The 23,381-nt window shown below is 41.7% G+C and overlaps 2 protein-coding genes across 3 annotated transcripts; one reads left to right on the top strand and one right to left on the bottom strand.

The window, feature by feature from the left end:
* The first annotated feature begins 19,212 nt into the window (after positions 1 to 19,212).
* Positions 19,213 to 19,947, top strand: LOC117837043 (pathogenesis-related protein PRB1-2). The gene has a single exon (XM_034716604.2). The coding sequence runs from the start codon at positions 19,263 to 19,265 to the stop codon at positions 19,791 to 19,793; it is 531 nt and encodes a 176-aa protein (XP_034572495.1). The 5' UTR covers positions 19,213 to 19,262; the 3' UTR covers positions 19,794 to 19,947.
* On the bottom strand, positions 19,900 to 20,960 carry LOC117837044 (uncharacterized). Of its 2 annotated transcripts, none has more exons than XM_034716605.2 (2): positions 20,563 to 20,960; positions 19,900 to 20,110 (listed from the first exon to the last, which is right to left on the bottom strand). In XM_034716605.2, the coding sequence occupies exons 1-2, from the start codon at positions 20,876 to 20,878 to the stop codon at positions 20,094 to 20,096; spliced, it is 333 nt and encodes a 110-aa protein (XP_034572496.1). In that variant the 5' UTR covers positions 20,879 to 20,960; the 3' UTR covers positions 19,900 to 20,093. The 2 variants fall into 2 exon arrangements, with proteins under 2 accessions (XP_034572496.1, XP_034572497.1); XM_034716606.2 differs by having other exon boundaries at positions 20,558 to 20,959.
* Between the last annotated feature and the right edge of the window lie 2,421 nt (positions 20,961 to 23,381).

The raw sequence follows: 23,381 nt of genomic DNA, 5'->3' as shown, positions 1-23,381 counted from the left end.
ATATTGGGTATGTGTCCTTGCCTTATTCGGTCATTTCACTAAACTGCCAAGAATACTAGAAACGACACTGACCATCAACCATGCAAGGGCAGCTTTTATTGAGGGTACCACAAGGACCATGCATCATGTGCTTAACAACAAGCTCATGCAACCGTGGGTATTTGTTTGGATCAGGAATCTCCACTGATATATACTTATCATAATCATCAGGGCTCTTTAACTTGCTTCCAGACTCCATAACCAAAAGAAAGTGCTCGTGTGGAAGACCCCTCTTCTGGAACGTTGTCACGTGTGCCCATGCAGCAACAGTACCAAGATGACCCTTTTTAATCAAGAAATCATGGATATCCAGGAGTTTAGCATGGTAAACCCGCGCAACAACATCAGGATGGTCCTGTGGTGTCTGTCCAGGCAACAACTCTGCCACAATTTTATCCCAATATGGATTGCATGTCATAGTCTCAAAATAATCAGGCTTGCCATAGCATGTTACCCAAGTCAAAGCATCCAGGAACCGGGACTGAACATCACGATCACTCCCCGAAAACTATTTACTGAGGACAATCCTAAGCCTTGCCTTGGAAGCATCAGCCTCCCTGGTGGCGAGATTGTCGAGAAGTCCCTGTCCATCATGAATGAGAATATGTTATATGTATATATATACACACACACAACACAAATCATCATAATGGTGATATTTTATTTGTGGACATTCACATAGCAATTCAAATAAAACAATCAATTCTCATTCTCACCTGATAGAGATCAGCACGAATCAAAGCCTGGTGCGCAGGCTTTGAGTACCAGTCTAGACACATTGACTCCACCTTAACATACCAATCAACCAATAATTGTTGAAAGAGATGACCAGCATGAAAGAATACATTGAATTGGCCGTCGCGGATCTGAAGCTTGTAACACTTGTATTCCCTCGCACTGACCCAACGGCGTGATCCTCCAGATTCTAAAGCCAGTATACATATTAGACCAACTTAGAAAAAAAATGGACAGCACTTGTGTAATTAGAAAATAAAATTAAAAGATGGAAATAAAACTGTGTGGAAAGTTCTTACCTAGCCCGTCCACGTCACCATAATCATTTCCTCGTGATCACTTTCATTGCCAGCCCCATCCTCAGCTCCTGGAAATTCAATGGAAATTCAGTATAAATTAAACTGACATGATAATTAAACTGATAACCGTCATCTGAACCCAACAGTCCATATCCACCCTCATGTACTTCATGGGCAGGCGATTCTACGAATGGGATACATGCAAAAAGTAGATAATTCAATTAATAATTATAATTAATTATTAATTAAGCATGAAAGAACTGTGAAAATAAGTTAATACCACGAGTGCTCCATTTTTTACGTCCCTCCATGCCACGGTGATTATCATTTGCACTCTCACCCAAATCGCCATCAGCTCCATCTATGTTACCACGCATATTATCAAAATAACTCTGTATATTATCATAATGTGGAAATCAATTTGTATATGATAGAGTTATATATTTTCAGACGCATGTAAAGAAACAAACCTCTCCTTTCAGGCTTTGTATACTTCCGCTTTGGTTTGATAGTGATGGTATGCGAAACTCTATCTTCTTATCCTCCCAACTAGTCTCACCACCCAAAAAAAACATTGGATATGCTAATGGGTCATAGCAGCCTGGTACGCCCTAATATAGTGTGGGTCATTTTCTTTGCCATATATGACTATGCTCCTTGAGAACCTATGTTGTGGATCATTCCCATCTACCCAGATAGCTGCAACCTGCTCCATTGCAGGTGCATTGTACCTCCTCTAATCAACTGAAATACTGGTGTTCAACTCAATTGTGTACTCTTGAATATTAGTTATAGTACCCAAGCTCATGAACAATTGGACGTACGGGTTATACCTCCATGAACACCTCGGATCAAGTGAATCAGATTTTTATCAAGATTAGGTGACCTCTTAACACGATGATCAATACTATCATCCGTGTCGTAAAAGTAGAGCTGCATATGACGCGTCCCTTTCCCACTTGGAGTTAGTGGATCCAGCTTATGGTAAATCTGGCCATGCGCCTTAAAACAATACACACCACTACCTTTTGCGGTTGCTAAACACTGATCAATAGAAACCCCAAAGCTAGTGAAAGAGAAATGTGAGTTGAAGTACCGGATGTGCTTTCTGAAGTACATTGCATCTCTATCTGTTTGACTTCCAAAAAAACGACGAAGCTCATCTGGCACTTCTGGAATATATGTGTGCACCTTGCCACTTTTGCAGCAGAACATTGGACCTTCACTGGGGAACCTCTTAGCATTGCAGAAATAACAATTTTGTACCTTCCTCAACACATGATGGTTCTCAGGTAGGTTACGGTACACTACATGAAAAGGGTCAGGTCCCTGCAACATACTCTGGATCTCTGGAATACTCATACAAAATCTGTATATGACAAAAAAACCAGTAGTAAGATAACATAAAGCCCAAATATGTATGATGGTTCTTAGGTAGTGAAACACCCTTGCTTCATCATCTAGCAGGATATTAGGTCCGTCATCGTCTGGAGCCATTTGGTCCAGATCGTTCTCTGTTGCAAGGGAAAATATAATCATTGTATATAGCTAGAAATATTTAATAAAACCATGACGTTCTGAAGACATATAGTATAAAAATACCTTACTCCATGCATTGGATCCTCTGGTTCCCATATGCTGCTGTTGTACTCTTCTCCTCCAACTATTGTATAAGTAGAACCTCTTGTTCTTGGACCAGTGTTCAGTTGTTTTATTTCAGAATGCCGAGTTCCATTCGGAGGTGTATGTAACACTTCCGCTATAAAAATCAAAAATGGAACAACATATTTATATATAGTATAAAAAAATTAATGGAATTTGAGAAAATAGCTCAGATATAGAACCCTGTTTAGAAATTTTATTGTGTTGTCCACTGGTAATTTTTAATATCTTCTGTTGTCTTTCAAAGTCAGATAGTTCAACGTATCTTTTCCTTTCTCTTAACCTCATCAGTTCCTCCGGAGACACCTCTACTCCAATATGTTGGTCACCTTATTAAAAAAACTTATATACACATCCATGTGCTTAAATAAAATTTTAAACATAGATAGTACAACTTCAAACCTGCATCTATAGTTGCAACATTTGCCGTTACCACAGATTGTCTAGTTCCAATTTCTCTTGCTTGCAACGCAAAATTAGCATAATTGCAAGTCGTTGGAACTCCATCAAAATTCATCTAATTTATAAGCAAAAATTAACGTCCATACCAGTGAAGGCGAGATTAGGTGTTTCTACGTCGAGGCAGATTGCGTGTTCCTGGTACTTCGAGCAATGGTAATTTGGTCTTCTTTTGGCATTCCTCTCGTTTTCTATGCTTTCCTCCACTCTTAGATCTTGTAGTAACAGATCATTAGGGACAGTGCTGATCACTGGTACATCTTCAAATATCAAAACATACATGCTTATTGTTAGAGGCAATATCCTGCATGTATGATCATATGCTAGGGCTACAAGGGTTTCATATAAGCCATACCAGTAAATGCAAAGTCAGATGTTTGTACACCCACATTGCTTGCTTCTCCCGGACAATTCAATATTTGCCTTCTCTCGTCATCCGTTTCCTTGACTCCATCCAATCCCAGAACATCCAGAGCCACCACATCAAGATCTGGGATGCAAATTGTAATTGCTTAAAGACATGGATTAAAAATACTATTGAACATCATCCCAAGGTACTACTATCAAACCTGATACAGAGATGTGAGCTGGTAGTATATGATAAGTTCTCGGTCGTCTTGTTAGCTGGGGTTCCTTCTAAGCCAATTCCCACCAACATCACCCAATCCAATATCATGGGATATCCCTGTGAAAGTAAAAAAACTATATCATAACTTAAGGATCCTACTATACTGACTCACAATTTTTAACGAATGTTTAAGATATTGCCTGATTGTCCCAGAGGTGGTTCATCACAAGATGGTTCTCCTAGAGGTTCATGCATCAAACTGCCTGATTGTTCGAGAGGTCACAGCATGCCATTGCTCGATTGTCTCTCCACCTTTTTACACTGATAATCTTCCCTTCTCTTTGCATTCCACTCAGCCTTCTTCTCCAATGGCATATTTGCATATTGTTCCCTTGCTTTCTGCCGCTTACGTTCTGCATCATCAACATTTTCACCTGCGCTCAAAAGGATACATGGATAAGTCTCCTTAATATGTTATGTGCAACCAGAACATTGGGATTCAACAAAAGATTAGATACCTTCTCTAGGTCTCTTAATGCCACGGATCGATGCTCTACTTATGTGCGTGTTCGTCGCATCTCCAAGCACGGCTCGACGACCCATCTTGATCAGATATCACGTAATGAAAGATCCGATGGATGAATATACTGTTGGCAAGTAAAAAAAAGAATTTATCATTGTTTGTAGAGCAACACAAGTAACATGATACCATGATAATGGAATAATATGTAACAGCAAAAAGTCTGCAGCATAAACACAAGATATAGGGCATTGATGGATTCATGTCAGATATCTAGGCCATTGACGAATCAATCTGACAATGTTTTGTTGCGATCTAGGGCGGCGAACACATGGAATCATCACGTCGCGAAGTTACATGATCAAACATGCAGTACTACCTTATACAGTAGGAAGAAGATGAAGGTTTAGGGTCTTACCTGATCACGAAATTATATGGAATCTAATTCACTTGATTCGAGGTGTTCTACGGATATAACCCGTACGTCCAATTGTTCACGAGCTTGGGTACTATAACGAATATTCAAGAGTACACAATTGAGCTGAACACTAGTATTTCAGTTGATCAAAGGAGGTACAATGCACCTGCAATGGAGCAAGTTGTAGCTATCAGGGTAGATGAAAATGATTTAGAGCAGAGAACATCTGGATTCATCACATCACGAAATTACATGATCAAACATGTTGTAGGAAGAATATGAAGGTTTAGGGTCTTACCTAATTGCCGTGGTGATCCTGCAACAATGGCCTTCCTTCATCGGGTGGTTGCAAAATTGATCAAAAGGGGCTGGCAGCCAATTGAGTTCTAGCGTGTAGTTCCACCACCAGGACGCTAATAGTCCTCGGTGGAAGGAGCGGTAGCCCTTTGATCTCAATTGAGTTCTAGCATGAGGGTGTGGAGGTCCGGTGATAGCCCCTCGATGGAAGGAGGATGTGAAGCAAGAAGGAGACATGGACGTAGGAGAGAACTTGTCATCGCCATGCCTATAAACTAAAGGCTCTCAAAAGGAAGGCTCCCATATGAAGGCTACCAATCAATAAAGAGCCTATAAAAGAAGCAAACCGTGGAGAAAATCATGGAGTCACGGGACGGCACAGCGCGGAAAAGGAAGGAGACCTCGGCCAAAATATCAGGAACATGATTGGCGCGCGGGAGGGTACACGTGGGCGGGTAAGGAGAAAAGAAAGGTGAGAAAAAATAGAGGTTTTTGGTAGAAACATTTTCTATCATCCAGTTTTTTCATCCTCCCACCCTTCGTCACACCTTTTTGTCACCCTCCTAGCCTGGCAGGTGGGTCCTCTGTGAGGGGTACGGGGGTGTTACACTCGGTGGGAATTGTTTCCAATTCTCTCGCTCTTTATAGTATAGATTGGGCGGAGGAGTCTTGGAGTCGACAGTTGTTGACGCAAAATTTGGGCTTCAGGCTTCTGCGTTGAACAACATGGAGGACCTGGGAGATCTGCTTAATTCCGGTGCAGGCTCCAAATCAGCTCACGAAGGTGCAAGGCGTGCTAGTCAATTTGACCTAAAATTGAGAAAGGAAAAATTAAATTCCTGAGCTGATAGGCGGCTAAGCCTTCGAGCTCATTGATAGGCATTACTTTGAATAAACACCATAGCAGTTAGATTTTCAATGTAATCATGCAGAGTAAATTAAAAGAAGCATTAATGGCATGTGCCATCGGCTATATGAGCCGACGAGCTAAGATAAGTGCAATATAAAACAACAGCCATAAAAGAGCCTTTGCTAACCATGCGCATGTCAGATAAATTAACAGATCTTAATCAATATCATGAGACATGTATTGAACTTAGACAAGGCAACATGGCTGAGAGGGTATTAACTTTAATCTGTTAATCTAAAATATTAGAACATAGAAGCAAAGACATCTTACCCACCACTTATAAGCTGATAAGTTAACAGATCTAATTAATGTCATGGGACGTGTATTGAACTTAGACAAGGTAACGCGACTGGGAGGGCATTAACTTCGACCCACTAACTTAACAGACTAAGGGTCCCTTTGGTTGATCTTTTGAGGTTGCTTTGGCTTAAAAAAAAGTAGAAACCAATCAAAGGGCTTGGGTACTACCACATTCGACCACCCAAAGCTACTTTTGCTCAATGTAATTTCCATAGCAGGTCCAGCCTTACTTTTATGGGCTGTGAGGGTAGCTTTCCCTCAAAATTACCCGCCTACCATTGCGTACCGCTTCGTTGCCTTTTCTCCTTCCCCCGGTGTCTCCTCGTGTCGGCTCAACAAAAAAACAACAGAGCAACAAGCCCCTCCTCCCTAGCCAGTGGCCCTCTCCTCCTATGCGGCAGCAGCGGTGGGGCTTGTATGCTGGCAGCCCCCCTCCTCCTGGCCAGCGGCCCTCTCATCCCTAGCCGACAGCCCTCTTCTCACCCTCCGGACCCGCTCCTACCTGGTCGGCGCAAGGAGAAGGTCTAGCGACGTGATTGGTGGCTGGCGTCTCGTCGCTCGGACTTCGTCACCGGCGCAGGCCCTTTCGGCCCCTCTCCTCCTACGTCCTCATCCCAGGCGCAAGCACCTACAGGCTGCGGATCAGGCAGCCCATCTTGAGGTGCGGGAGGGGCCTTGGGTGGCGCGGAGGTGGATGAAGATGCCACGGCGAAGGAGGGGAAGTAGCGCCCCTCCTCCCTGGACAGCGAGGCGCGGCCGGTACCGCGCCCAGGGGCAACACGGCAGGCAGGGAAGTGGATGGGGAACGGAAGGCGGAGGAAGGAAAAAGGACCGGGCAATTGGATACGGTGGGGTGAGAAAAAAAGGAAAAAATGGAAAAGAGGGAAAAGGCAAAATAGAATGAGAGGAATAATAAATTATTAGTTAATTAATTATATTATTAATGATTTTTTATGATTGAATCACATTATTATAAATTAAATTAAAATATAAAGCTCCTACGTGCAACAAGCGAGTAGCTAGGGGCAAAACTTAAAAAAAATAAGTTTCCCTTTCTAAAAGGGTAATTCACATGCGAATTAGTGACCAACACAGTGTTTTAAAATTATCAACGGTCTCTCGGACCCTACAGGTTTCACAGCTGTTCCAACCAAACGGCTTTCAGCTTTCTCACAGCTCACACCTCACAGCAGCTTTTTCCACAGCTCACATCCCATAGCAGTTTTTTCATAGCTCACAGCCCAACCAAACACACTCTAATTCGTGGCAGCAAGGCCTCGCACGCCCTGACATCAGCTCAATGATGTCATCCCGCTACCAAGAGATGTGGATAAGACCCAGCCGATGCATCAGCTCTCATAGGTAGAATTTTAACGTTAAGGATCTGACGGCTAGCAATGCGAGGGGCAGGAGTAAAGATCTATCGGACCTAGCATATGTAATGTAAGTAAATGATGCAAGATCTAACTAGCCGATACGATCAGATAGCTGGTGAACACTTGATAAAACTAAGAGATCGATATGATGTAACTTAATAAAACCAGGCAACTCGATAACTGTGAGCAACGTTGAAGACAAACAGAATATTGGACAAAGCCTAGAAAGTTCTACTTGCAATCTAAGTTAACTCGATAACTAAACACACAATAAAAGATTAGAATATTGGATGATGCGTAGAAAGTTTTGATACAGATAAGTAATGACCAGGTGACGGTACATACAAGCTCGCCTGAGATCGAAGCCGATGCAGCCCTGCACGCAAGAAGAAACTCGTCCGTTTCTACTCTACTCCTACTCCTAGGGTTTTGGCGGCGTGGCGCCGAAAGGTTGTATTGATCGATGGATGATAATTCGTTATAAGACTTATGGGTTTATATTTATACCCTAGAGAAAGCTAAAATCCTAGTCGGTTACGACATGAACCATTACAATAAATCTAAAATCTACTAAAGATAAATCTCCATGCTTTCCCTTATTTGGTGGAGTCGATTTCGCTTCAAATTGGATCCTTCCGATATTCTATCAGCTTCTAGAATCTGGTCACCTGCGGCTGGCCTTGGTCAACACTGGGTTATCAACAGACTTTTTCTCTCTCCTTCATCGGTTGCCAGAACCTTATCTTCTTTGGTTGACCCTGGTCAAAAACCGGTGTCAACACATGCCCCCCAAATTTTTAATATAATATTATGTTCCAAAATTCTCTTCTCTCATCAGCATCTTCACAAGTTCCGAGCCGATATCCTTCCAAAACAAAAAGAATCATTACCGCAATCATGAGCCCTTTCTCGAATATGCGATAGTGTCCTCCTCATTTTTTCAGGATTTACCCTGCAAAGACCACTATATAACCGGTTCGTCCACTTCGTCTTCTTTACCAAACCAACAGTAAGCATACGCAGTTAAAAATCAATCTTTCTTCACACGCCCGACGATTACTCCACCGTTCTCTCACTGTCAAGCTCCAACCATTAAGACGCTCCAGATTGGCAATGGCAACAGTGTCTTCCATTCTGCAGGTACCAAGCATCTTCATTATCCATTCCCTTTCTTAGATCTGATCTGGCTATTGCATACTAAACACTCGCTTTTGCTTGATCCCTGCCCCATAACCTCTTGATCCCCATAGCCAATACTCCAGCAAACTTCTTTCTCGGACCCATGGGTAGTGAAGATCCGATAGATTTCATAAACACCGAAACTCAGAGGGTTCCTTTTAAGCACGCCAACATGAATCTGTCAGATTGGAAAAGTACCTTCCGTTCATGGCCAAGCAAAATCTCGGGTTGGAGATCCTGGTACCTTTGCATTGTAGTCGAGAAGGAAAACAATTGGGAGGACTCTAGAATCAGCCTTGCATCAGACTTTCCTTAGCCGAAATGGAAAAGAACGAGCCGTTGTTAGTAACCTCTACATATTTCTGGTCTAACGCTCTAAATGCATTTTTGTTCGGTCATGGCCCAATGTCTCTAAGCCTATTAGATGTGTTCATGTTGACAGGCTTGAACGTCACTACCCCAATTAACCATTTTAGTCTAAGGACCAAAACTTCTTATATGGTAAAATCAAAGAGCCAGAATGGATGGTCCAGATATTTTGCTTCATATACCAAAACGGCTGGCATGATCACTGACGAAGAGCATGCTCTTTCCGTGAAAATGTGGATGAAGAAATTTGTATCCTGTGGATCCACTACAGGTCCTATAGAAAATATGCTGGTCTTTGCAGAAAAGTTATCTCCGAACCAAAAACTCACCCTTGGACAATTTCTGCTAGGATCAGTGTACCGATTGATGCATAACACAGCAATCAAATTGCAAGCTAGCGAAAATATTGCCACCTGCGGTCCTTGGTGGTTCATTCAACTCTGGCTCACTGTTTATATGGCCAAGGGTCAAGGGATAGATCTCTCTGCATGCACCTTTCCCAGTAACTATGCCGAAGGAGAAGAGGAATCCTGACGCCAATGCAAATCTTATGGAGAAGCATCGTCAAGCATCACAAGCTGTTCCCTATCGGCATAAGAGACATCTCAACTTTTCAAGCTTTTCTTCCATGGCTTCGAAGAGAATGCTATAACATGGTGTGCTTATGCATACATCAACCAGTTTGGTTTCCCATAGGATTCCATCTTCTCAAAGACTAGCTCAAAGGAACTCCTCACATTGGCTTTTAAATCATCAGCAGTTCCTTGCATCCTTCCAGTCAGCTTTGCCAATGGCCGATCTCACAAGCCTTCTTATGAGTTTTACCAACCTTCCGCCTTTGCACAACAGCTTGGATTTGGCTAGGTCCCAATTGGCTTATTCTTTGTTGATAAAGTGAAGGCAAGGGACACAGTCATCACTAGTGCAGAATATATACGACTACTTGGCCACTCTGACTTCATCATTGCCTCCATTTGATTTGCAAACTTGGAACAGCACTGAAGTGTCATTTGAATCTTTCAACCTATGGTGGAATAAATGGAGAAATCACCAGATGAACAAGGCAGTAGCTCATTACTGCAAAAGGCTTTTCCCTGACTACACACCATCCGATGGAGAGGTAACTGCTTTACACATTTCATTCCCCTTTCTTTCCTTAGTTTACTATAACACTTCATATCTTTCTAGGAAAATAACGCGGAAGCTCCTCTCACAAGTTTAAGTGGTGAGCCGATTGCTTATGCTCCTCCCACAACACATCCTGTCTTGGGAGCCAATGCCCCCCGAGTCTCAGACTTGCTCAAAGTTTCCACTATTGTTAAGTGTAAGCTACCCTCCAAACAGCTGAGCAAGAAGAAAAAGAAGGTCCTTGCCTCACCAAGCACATCTCCAAGATCTGGATCTCCATCGGCTTTGGTAATGTACTGATATTCCAATCTCCTTTCGTCAATTCACTCTCCATATTAAAATACCTTCTCCTGATTAGCTTTTGTAGATAAACTCTCCTAGAGAGATCCAAATGCCACCAGTCGATGATACACTGGTAGACCCACAACCAGAGAGGGCACCAACGGAAGAAGAAACTCATATCCAACTGAAGAAATTGATCACAGAGGTACAATCCTTAGCAACTTTTTTCCTGCTCATCACACTTGTACACTAATACCTTGTTTTTACTCAGTTGGTTCTAGGATCAACAGCTTCAGTGTCAGCGTCGGCATCTGCATCGACTCCTTCATTGTATATGGAGATTTAAACTCATTCCTCTACTACGTTGAACAACATGGAGGATCTAGGAGATATGCTTAACTCTAGTGCAGGCACCAAATCAGCTCGTGTAGGTGCAAGGCATGCCAGTCAATTTGACCTAAAATTGATAAGGGAAACATTAAATTCTTGAGCCGATAGGTGGCTAAGCCTTCAAGGTCATTGACAGGCGTTACTTTGAATAAATACCATAGCAGTTAGATTTTCAATGTAAGCATGTGGTGTAAATTAAAAGAAGCATTAATAGCATGTGCCATTGGCTATATGAGCCGGCGAGCTAAGATAAGTGCAATATAAAACAACAGCCATAAAAGAGCCTTTGCTAACCATGCGCATGTCAGATAAATTAATAGATCTTAATCAATATCATGACACGTGTATTGAACTTAGATAAGGCAACATGGCTGAGATGGCATTAGCCTTAATCTGTTAATCTAAAAGATTAGAACACAACAGCAAAGACCTCTTGCCCACCACTTATAAGCCAATAAGTTAACAGATCTAATTAATGTCATGAGACGTGTATTGAACTTAGACAAGGTAACACGAATGAGAGAGCATTAACTTTGACCCACTAACTTAACAGACTAATTCATGGCAGCAAGGCCTCGCACACCCCACCATCGGCTCAATGATGTCATCCTGCTACCAGGAGATGTGGATAAGACCCAGCCGATGCATCGGCTCTCATAGGTAGCATTTTAACGTTAAGGATTCGATGGCTAGCAATGCGAGGGGCAGAAGTAAAGATCTATCGGACGTAGTATATGTAAAGCAAAAAAAAGCATGCAAGATCTAACCAGCCGATACGATCAGATAATTGGCGAACACTTGGTAAAACTAAGAGATTGATATAATGCAATTTAACAAAACCTGGCAACTCAATAACTGTGAGCAACGTCAAAGACGAATAGGATATTGGATAAAGCCTAGAAAGTTCTACTTTCAATCTAAGTTAACTCGATAACTAGCCACACGATAATAGATCAGAATATTGGACAATACCTCGAAAGTTCTGCTACATATAACGTAATGACCGGGTGACGGTACTTACAAGCTCGCCTGAGATCGAAGCCAATGTAGCCTTGCACGCTAGAAGAAACTCACCGGTTTCTACTCTACTCCTAGTCCTAGGGTTTTGGCGGTGTGACACCGAAAGGTTGTATTGATTGATTGATGATTATTGGTTACAAGGCTCATGGGTTTATATTTATACCCTGCAGCAAGCTAAAATCCTATTCAGTTATGACATGAACAATTACAATAAATCTAAAAACTACTAAAGATAAATCTCCACGCTTTCCCTTATTTGGTGGAGTCGATTTCGCTTCAGATTGGATCCTCTCGATCTTCTATCGGCTTCTAGAATCCGGTCACCTGTAGTTAGCCTTGGTCACCGCTGGGTTATCAATAGAATTTTTCTCTCTCCTTCATCGCTGTCAGAACCTTACCTTCTTCGGTTGACCCTGGTCAAAAATAGGTGTCAACAACAGTGGCACCACCAAAACAAATCAGTCTCACTCCAACTCTGGATCGGATCGTCATCCATGTTCCACTGCCAGGTAAGATTCTTCATCATTCTTCATCCTCTTCTCTTTGATTCAACCCCCGTTATGGGCTCCCTCCCAATTTCTGTAACACATGCACCACCCCCACCAACCACATCCGACGCGGAACTGGAGTAGAGGGAAGCTCACCCATGAATTGAAACCATCACCTCCTCACTGTCCAAGCCCCCCGCTTTCTCTCCATCCTCTACCGCTTCCACAGCGCCGCCCCAAGTTGTTGTTGTCCAGAACTCGGACGCCACATTGTGCTCCTTGAGCCCACACGCGCCTCCCCTCCTTGAGTCCACTTGCTACTCTCCTGCTAACCAACACGGACAGAGAAAGGGAAGAATTTTTTTTAGAGTAAGGAAATAAATCAGTATTTGGAGAGCTTACAACCGAAGTGAATAGAAACTGCAGTACTTAGGATGCTTACAGCTCAGACAAAACTAGAGTTTGAAACAAAACAAAACAAGAGACTAAAAGCCACACAGTTTAGCCTGTGATTCGCTTCCTGAGATTCCACTCAGGGGGTGTTTGGATACACACTCCTAAACTTTAGTACCTTTTGGATATTAATTAGGAGTATTAAATATAGTCTAATTACAAAACTAATTGCACAGATGGAGTCTAATTCGCGAGATGAATCTATTAAGCCTAATTAGTCCATGATTTGACAATGTGGTGCTACAGTAACCATTTGCTAATGATGGATTAATTAGGCTTAATAGATTCGTCTCGCAAATTAGTATAGGGGTTCTGCAGTTAGTTTTATAATTAGCTCATGTTTAGTCCTCCTAATTAGCATCCGAACATCTGATGTGACCCTCCTAAAGTTTAGGACCTCGTATCCAAACACCACCTCAACCTTGCTGAACACATCCATGACTATGACCTCCAATTTTTGACAATTTTCCTTTAAGCTGCATCTCTCTTCCTCTTTAGATAGCATTAACTAACACCTGATCCAATATATCCCTGAAGATGACCTGCAAGAACGAGTTAGATTTCGATCTTTGGAAACCACATCATTACTACTCAACCACAAGGTTCAACATAGGGCAGAAGCACCAATTAAAATTTGATTTCTTAGTTTAAAAGGAAAACTTCTAAGCCAAGGACCAAACAAATCAGCCATACTAGATGGTGGTCGAAAGCGGCCAAAAGAGACACTGACAGCATTCCAAACAAACCATGCCACATGACAATCAAAAAATAAATGCTGAATGTTCTCTTCTGAGCTAAAAAAACAACATTTTGTGCACCCTTTTCACTTCCTTTTAATAAGGTTATCCTTGGTTAAAATGACCCACTTTTTTAAGTACCAAAGGAAAATTTTGATTTTTAGAGGGACTTTCACTTTCCAGGTCAAACACTTAGAAGGGACCCTTGTTCCTCGCATTAGATCATTGTACATGGACTGCACTATAAAAGAGTTTTTGTTTATATTCCAAACAAATGAGTCCTTTCGATCATCTAGCCAAACTGGTAGCACGCTTCCTACCAGCTCAAGCCATTTCTCCAACTTTTCACCCACTATAGCTTGTCTAAAAGAAATATTGAGAGGAGCAGTACTTAGTACTTTGTCCACCGTCTTATTTTTCTAACTATGCTGTACAAAGAGGGGTATTTCTTCATTAGGGGCTCATTTCCTAACCACAAGTCTTCCCAGAATCTAGTCTGGCAGCCATTATGAACACAGAACCGACCCCTTACAAGAAATTGATCCTAAACTTCCATTAGCTCTGTCCAAAACTGTGAGTCACCCTTCTTTTTTACTACTCGAGACAAAGTCTCATTATTGAGGTACTTTTTGCTGAGGATGTCTTGCCATAGGCCCTCCTCATTTAAAAGTTTAAACAACCATTTACTCAGTAAGCATCTATTCTGTATTTCCAGATTAATGATACCCAAACCTCCTACACTTTTACACACTTTTACGTTTGCACAAAATACACCATTTGGCAAGTCTACTTTTTCTTGTGCTCATCGCATTGCAAAAAAATCTCAACCTATAATAGTCCAATTTCTTGAGGATACCATTAGGTATCCTAAAAAAGATAGCAGAAACATTGGTAGACTAGAAAGCACAGAGTTAATTAAGACCAGCCGACCTCCTACCCTCCTACTAACAAAATTGTGCCCTTCCAGCTGCTTAATTTTTTTCTGAAATCTTTCCTCAATCAGCCCCCAATCTTTATTAGAGATTTTGCGTGGACTCATGGGAATGCCCAAATATTTAAAAGTCATAGAACCTTCCATACAACCAAAAAGCTTTACATATTCACTAACCTTTTCCTTTGCATTCCCAAAATAGAACAATTCACTCTTATGGAAGTTAATTTTGAGGCCTGAGAGCTTCTCAAAAGCACATAGTACTAACTTCAAGTTCTTAGCCTCCTCTAGATTATCTTCCATGAAAAGAATTGTGTCATTGGCATATTGTAGAACTGAGAGACCTCCCTCCACTAAATGAGGTGCTAGGCCTTTGAAATGATCATGTTTCCAGGACCTCTCTATCAAAACAGCCAACATATCTGCTATTAAATTAAAGAGGACCGGAGAAAGAGGGTCACCTTGTCTCAAGCCCTTGTTATTCTGGAAAAAATATCCAATCTCGTCATTTACTTTTACACCTACACTTCCTCTAGTGACAATTCTTTCAATCCCCTTGCACCATCGAGGTGACAACACCTTCATTCTTAGCACCTGTTGTAGGAAGAACCAATTGACCTTATAATATGCTTTTTCAAAGTCTAGTTTGAGAACAAGATCATTTTGTTTTTTCCTATGTAGTTCATGTATTGTTTCATGCAATATAACTACACCTTCCAGTATAAAACGACCTGGCAAGAACGCCGTTTGAGATGGTCGAATTACTTTACTTGCAACCAAGGATAATCTGTTAGATATCACTTTTGTGAAAATCTTAAAGCTAACATTAAGCATGCATATGGGCCGATATTGCTGAATCTTCTTTACCTCTTTTTGTTTTGGGATTAATGTTATTATCCCAAAGTTAAGGCTGAAAATAGAAAGGTCACCATTATGAAAGTCTCTAATGAGACTCCAGAAAACCTGGTAGAACTCAGCAGGAAACCCATCAGAGCCCGGGGCTTTGTTGTGTTTCATTTGAAAAATAGCATCTCGTACTTCTTTTTTCAATAAATCTGCTATCAAGGCTGCATTCTCCATATCAGATACTTGGGGGATGTCCTCCATCATAGATTCCATCATAGAAAAATTATTTCTTTTAGGATGTCCAAAGAGGCCATTATAATACTTTGAAATACATTTTTTAAGGTGCTCTTCCCCCTCAATTATCCCTTCTTCTTGTCAAGCTGAAAAATCCTAGTTTTCCGTCTCTTGCCATTTGCCACCAATTGAAAGTACTTTGTGTTATTATCTCCTTGTAAAATATCAGTAGTTTTAGCTCTTTGGAACCACCTTAATTCTTCCTCTCTAGGAAGTGGGCAAGTCTTTCCTTAATGCTTTGCTTTAGGTCCAACTCTTGCTGACTTAGCATATGAACCTCAGCCTTTTTTTCAAGCTCATCAGCTTGCCTAAATAGCTCTTGTTTTTCCTTTTTATAAGCTCAGAGAAAGGGAAGATGGAAGAAGAAAGGGGAGAAGGGGAGGGAGGAAGAAGAAAGAAAGTGACCAATGGGCCATGGGGTTAAAACAACATTTCATCATATTTCTCTTTCTCCTCAGCCAAAAATACCATTTTAATCGAGATGGTATCTTCTAGCAAATTGTCACAAAATGTGCCCATTTTGATGGTGTTTATCAGCAAAATCGACATCATTTTCAACATCTTGTAGCAAATTTTGCATACACATGTATAGCATACCCCTTCCAGGCATAAGGAACCTCTTTTTTAAGTAAAACTATGGGAGACTTCGCCATAGCGCTTCGCGTTAAAAGGCAAACAAAAGTTTATGCAGAAGGAGGAGTTACTTACGGAGAGAGAGAGGGATGTGGGGATTACATCACAATGTCGACTCTAGCCATTGTACAATCATAGGTCTAACCCTATGGAGTTGGAGAGCTATCTGGTCTTTGAACTTCACAGTCCAAAGTCTGAAAGAGGGGTGGACATTATCAAAAATCCTACCATTTCTCAGGTTCCAAATTTCCCATTTGCGATGCCTACTAGGTCCTGGTCATGCGCTCGTGAATGTTCTGGACCCATTGAATTCCAAGTTTCTGCCAACAGGTATGTGCAAAGGGGCATGAAAAGAACAAATGTTCTATATCCTCTTCATAGACATTTGTACGTAGTACACAGTTTTTTGTTGGGAACCATTTTTGTGTAATTGATGAACCAACTTGTTATAATTGCAATGATCTTGAATTAAAGTTGAAAGATGCAAATGCTAGAGTTGATAAGTTAACTAATGATTTTTCTATACATGTGGTTCTTCCATGCTCTATATCTAGTTCTTGCGATAATTGTTCCACCCTTTTAAAAACGTATTGAATATCTACAAAACAAGATGGGAACTAAAAGTAATAATCAAATCTGGGAACAAAAGACTAGCTCTCTAAAACATAAAAGTGGTCTAGGCTTTGATCCTTATGCTCACCCCAAGACTATAGCACCTAAAGTTGTTAAATCTTTTAGTCATGGTAAATTTGAAATTCGTGATGAATCTAAAAGGATGCTTTTTCAAAACTGCTGGAATTGTATCATCTACTTGCACAATGAATGTAAATGTAGCTTCTGCTTCTGAAGTTAAATATAAAGTCAAATACACTTGCACCCATTGTGATAGAGAGATGGACATCTAGTAGAATTTTGCTTTAGACTAGCTAAACAGCAAAGAAAAGAAAGAGCTAAGGCTAGATCTAATTTTAGAAGTACAGATTTTGTTTCCCGTGAGGTCGTGGCACCAAGGTTTGTGCATAGGCTGAAGCAAGCACCTTTTATTGTTAGGAATAATACAAGGAAAGGCAAATCTGAATTTTATCATAAACATATTTGTGTTAAGCCTACTCATGCTTTTAGTCATATGTCTCAGTACTAGATTCCTAAATGTTTTATTACTAACAAACAATTTTTTTTTACTATCCTTTTGTCAACCCATGGTCAGCAGGCCTCCTGGTGTTTCTCCTCCAACTCAAAGCAATGTATAAGCAAGCTTATTCCCTAATATATGTCCCCTAAACTATTTCTGATATAATTTCTTATCTCATATTGAGAGAGAGATTGCAATAAAAGTCACGACAGACTCGATTATTGATTTTTTTTAATACGGTGAAGAATCGCGCAGTGAAATTTAAATGAACAAGATATACTGACCACCTTTGCAAACTATTCGCTTTTGTGTATTGCCGTTGTATAATTAATTACTATATATAGTCATGGCTAGGTAGTGTATACTTGTGTGGATAATGAAAAATTATGGTAAATTACCAAATTCTTGAATGACAAATGTTTGTCTAGCCCCCTTTGATTTTTCTCTCCAGTTCCGCCACTGCTCATGTTGCATCTAAATGACCGATGCATTTTGGTCCACCGATTGGAACACTTTGTTCTTTGGATAACTATAGCAAAATCTTCCTTGAAAACTCTATCCTAACTACAAGAGAAGTGGAAGAACTTCTAACACTTGTTTTTTTAAAAAAAAATACGAGCCAATATAGAGCAATGATCGATGGACTAGCAATTTAATGTATTAAAGGATACACTGTGCAAGTTCATTAAGTAGCAGTCCGAACCTAGACGAACTACTATATCCCAATTTTGTTTGGTCTCAAGTTAGGTAAGCTAGGAACTATCTTCAAGCAGACTAAAAATAGTCCTAGCACATTCCAAGCAACTTCTCTTTTCTGTATCAACGATCTCTTTTTCTATATGCCATAGCAGCCCCTCGACGGTGAGAGGACAAGTTAGGGTAGTTCAAAAAGAATACTAGTTATTGCTTCATTCATGTATGGCGTGTACACTTAGTCATGTCATGCGCCAGAATTGAACTAGCAAGTTGCAAAAGATCAAACTGTCTGCAATATAATAGGAGTATGTAATGGCAATACTGATGCCGTGGTGCGAAAAGGAAACTTCAGCTTGCGACACTTGTCGTTAAAAAATGTATAAGAAGTATGTTTATAAAACAACTGCTACGTGCCACCGAGTGACCTCAAAATATATATATTATCCCTAAACTTTTCAACCTTCAAGATAGCATGCACGACTGCGAAGTACATATTCAAAAATGTTTTCTTGTTGCATGCTTTGATTGCAATAGGTCACCAAATTCGATATCAAAATATTGCATAGTTTTCAGTTAATAAGTAACTGGTTCAACTCTTGCCCAATTCTCGAATTGCATATAAACATGCGTCGTACAATTTTATCATGTACATGGTATGTAACTAGCACTGTATGACTGTTTAAGTAGTGCAGTCTGCTTAGGTTAAACGGAAACTCCTCTGTACTTTTATGGTGGAACACAAGTGATTCATTATGGATAAGGGAAAAATACTTGTATCCATTTATTGACTTCTCCATCCAATGAGAGGTTGTGATCTAGGTTGACATACTATACAACCACATGCACACTGCACATCCACTGATCACCAACAACCCTAAGTACACAGTTAATTAATATTTTGGAAACTTGTATGGAATCGTGGAATCGGGGTGGCTGGCATAACAATAAGTATATAGTAGATCAGAATATTACAGGAGCGTACGAATAGAAGGAACTTGGCTAGCGCTACCTAACCATAGACTCTTCAACTTCAGTGGCTATAAATACCCAGCTTTCTCTCACCCCATCAGACAACCAACAAACATCACAGCAAGATTACCCATGGCGTTTCCCAAGCATAGTCTACTAGCTGCCTTTGCTGCTGTGGCCATGGCGATGGCCCTAGCAGCAACCACCGCCTCGGCCCAGAACACGCCGCGGGACTTCGTCAACCTGCACAACCGGGCGCGCGCGGCGGACGGCGTCGGCCCGGTGACGTGGGACGCCCGGGTGGCGAGGTACGCGCAGGACTACGCCACGAGGCGCGCCGGCGACTGCAGGCTGGTGCACTCCGGCGGGCCGTTCGGGGAGAACATCTTCTGGGGCTCGGCGGGGCGGGCGTGGAGCGCCGCCGACGCGCTGCGGTCGTGGGTGGAGGAGAAGAGGTACTACCACCTGAGCACCAACACCTGCGACCCCGGCAAGGTGTGCGGCCACTACACGCAGGTGGTGTGGCGCAGGTCCACCCGCATCGGCTGCGCGCGCGTCGTCTGCGCCGCCAACCGGGGGGTCTTCATCGTCTGCAGCTACGACCCCCCGGGCAACATGAACGGCCAGCGGCCGTTCCTCACGCTTGACGCGGCTGCCAAGTGAATTCATCCAACGTCTCCGTACACGTACGTACGAAAATAAGCACGTATACTGGTCGTGGTATGTGTGTATGCGCACACCGACAGTATCTTTATTGTATGTGGCCACATTTAATTTGTCATGTCCGTGTAAAATACTAAATAATGTTTTTGTGATACATGGCTTAATTTTACAAACACCAATACATTTCTTATATCTGAACATCATCGAACTAAAAGTTTTCCAACTTTATTCATTAATCCGAGCATTGCGTGCTGCCTTGGCGTATGTTAGCCAACTTCTCCATTCAGCTGGTTCTCTGTCTCAGACCTGCTTTACATCTGTAACAAGAAGGAAAATACCATCATTTTCAATATTCTAGTTTCGCCAACAGTAGCAATCATAAAATGAAATTTACAATAATTCGCACATGTATATCCTGTAATTCTCTATGGCTTCAATTCACGTATATATACCAACAAACAATTCCCCTTTTTTGAATTGGGCAGTTCCTGTTGTAGCATAGTCTTTCAGTTGAGCATTTCATCTGATATCCTATTGCATGGCTAGTTGCAGTGCTGTTCTATTCTGGTGTATTCCCTCTACTTGTCTAACTGATCTGAGATTATCCAACCATGATGAATGCCACATGTAAGAACGAACAGCACAGTGAAACCGACGTGATGCAGGCCCTGTTCGAGTTGCAGACTGCAATAGTGTGCGGACCAGCATGTCAGCATCAGCTCTATCCTACAGGCCATGTCACCGAGGCAAGGTATTCACTTCACCTGACCTCCGCAGGCCCTGGGGATGGCGACTCCGCAGTGCCTGCCGATGTAGAACACTTTGTCCAGGTCAATGTCGAGGTCGGAACCGAGATAGTCGCAGACGCAGGGGACGTTGGTGAGGCCCATCAAGGTGGCGCAGCAGTTGGACGACGGCGGCACCGCCCGGCCACCCTCCTGGACGTACTCGTAGCAGGTGGTCCGCAGGGCTACAATGTCGTTGTGGCAGGCCGCGCCAGCCTGAGCTTCTGCCGCGGCAGCTGCAGAAAGGAGCAGGAGGAGTGTCGCAGCCACGCTGCGGCTAACAGAGATCAGCTGCGACATCTTGGTGGATGGTGGATTGATAAACTCTCCTGATTAATTTGGGTCTTTTTGCTCCTGTTGACTGTTGTGATGATGTGAAGCTGCACTTGTTATTTGTAGTGCCCGGTCCATGCAGAGGTTAATTGTTTATACTATAATCTAACTGTGGTCAAGCTAGTGTTGACGCAAATGCCAAGGGTGTGAACCCCAAAAATTAGGGTATTGGCCTGAAACCCTGAAGTCGTTGCCATTTGCCAACCTTGCTACTGCAAAAATGCCAAGCGTGCTGCCGCCCCGCCTTCGGTCACTCAGGCAGCAAAAACATCTACATCCAAACCCAAGGAACCAGAAGGGATAAGATTTTCATTTGGGAATTTGAGAATTTCAGCTGGGGATGCTTTGACATATTTGGGGGAAAAGTGCAGGCTAATAAGTTTAACAGGAACTTCCCGTAAAAAAATTTAAGAGAGGAAACTTCAACCGGTTCATGTATCAGGATTCAGGAGTGAATAGATGATTGTTCAACTAATGTACAGGTCTTATTTGTACACTGTCAAATGCTTGCAAAATGGCAGCGCAACATGGTGTTCCTTGGTTTTCCCCAACTTTTCACAAATTTCATATCTTTAATTTGCAAGACTCCTAACACACACACCAAGTGTCTCATAAATATGTAAGACTTTTATAGCAATTTCAAAAATCCTTTCTCGAATATTCCGTATGAACATGTGTAACTGTTGTACCTATTCATAATAGCCTCTAGTTGCTTTCTACCGTAGTTCACTTTAAATTTTTTTTCCAAACACGCAAAAGACTTTTGAACTAAAGAAAACTATTGATTTCTACCGTTAGTTCACTTCAATTTTTTTCCCGAACAAACAAAATCTTCTAAATGGAATATAATCCTTTAAAAGCTTTCTTCAGTTCCAAACGGGTCTGCATTTGTAACAAGAAATGGATGGGAACATCTTTGAAGAGAAAACAGAGGGTAGTACTATGTTCTTCCACACTACTACTGTTGATGTTTTTTTGGACCAACACACGAATGCACTCAAACGTGCAGCGCGCGGAGGAGCTCGATGCAGCGCCTCTGCACAGGCCGGTCAGACCGGTTTGATGGACCGGTCAGACTGGTTTGCCGAAAAGCTAGCAGTAGACCTTCGAACGCTCACCCGGGAAGGATCCCGTCGGGGCAGGCGCACGCAGGGTTGCCCTAAGATTGGCAGGCCTAGAGCACCCTTAATCGACATAGAGACGAAGGAGGAACAGCAAGTAGTAGATTGGAAAAGCTTGGGCAAAGAATAAAGGAAAAGATATAAAATAGTAGATTGGTTTTTGTCGATTGGGTTCTGTTATCCTCAATCGACTGAATCCCCTTATATTTATAGGGAGGGAAGGTCTTATCCATACAAATTGTGTCAAATTACAACTCCTACTTGGATTACACAGATCCGGACCGGTCAGACCGGCGTGGGCAACCGATCTGCTCGGATGCAGATCTTGCAAAGGTCGTATCTTCCTCATCCGAACTCCAAATTGGACGTTTTATATATGAATCTTATTCTACTCGACGAGATCTACACAATGGTGGAGTCAAATCTTCATTTGGAGTACTTTGATCTAACCAGTTTGACCGGTTTGGTCAATCGGTCTGACCTGTCTGCACATGGTGCTGATCTTCCCGAGGGCATAACTCTCTCATCCAAAGTCATAATCGAACGTTCCATTTATGAATTTTGATCTTCTCGACGATAGCTACACCATGGTGAAGTCCAATTTGCATTTTGGGAACTCCCCAAACCGGTCTGACCGGTTGGGAGACTGGTCTGAACAAATCTAATCCGATTCTCCCAAACCTACCACTTTTGGGCGTCAACAACCACCTTACGCCTTATCGAGAAAGAATCACATTGCATAAACAAAAAAGGCAGTAGAGCTTATCCAAGTCCTAAAGATTCCTCCCAAGTTTTCAATTACATATAAGTTCTTTTCGGGTCAAGAGACCTGGTTTATCTTGTAGCTAGGGACGAAAGAAAATATATTAATATATCATTCTTAGAGATTCAACAATTGAGCAACATAGTTTTGTAAGAAACCACCTTCTGAAACCGGTACTGGATAGTGTTCAATGAAATGAGGTATTTGATAAGTGTGGAATATAGATATTTAGATATAATGGCCTCTTCGGAACATAGGATTTACGAAACCATGAATGAAAAAAAAAACACATGATTGGACTGGCCGACTGGCCTGGTACTTCCATACTTGGAACCTTGTGGGAATTGGAACTGCTGCGTAGTCTGAAGTAACGTTTGAATGCTGCATAGGAAAATTTCAGAAAACGCAGGCACAAAGCAAGAAATGCATGCTGTTGTATCTCGTATTTAGTTTGCTCCAAATACCTTTGAAATAGCCTATCACATAGAAGTTTCAAAGGAATATTGGGTGATATTCTGTTGTTTCATAGGGCATGTACATACATACATATATATATATATATATATATATACACATATATATATTC

The sequence above is a fragment of the Setaria viridis genome, chromosome 9, assembly GCF_005286985.2.
Source record: "Setaria viridis chromosome 9, Setaria_viridis_v4.0, whole genome shotgun sequence".
NCBI lineage: Eukaryota > Viridiplantae > Streptophyta > Magnoliopsida > Poales > Poaceae > Setaria > Setaria viridis.
This window is presented reverse-complemented; position numbering and strand designations above follow the sequence as displayed.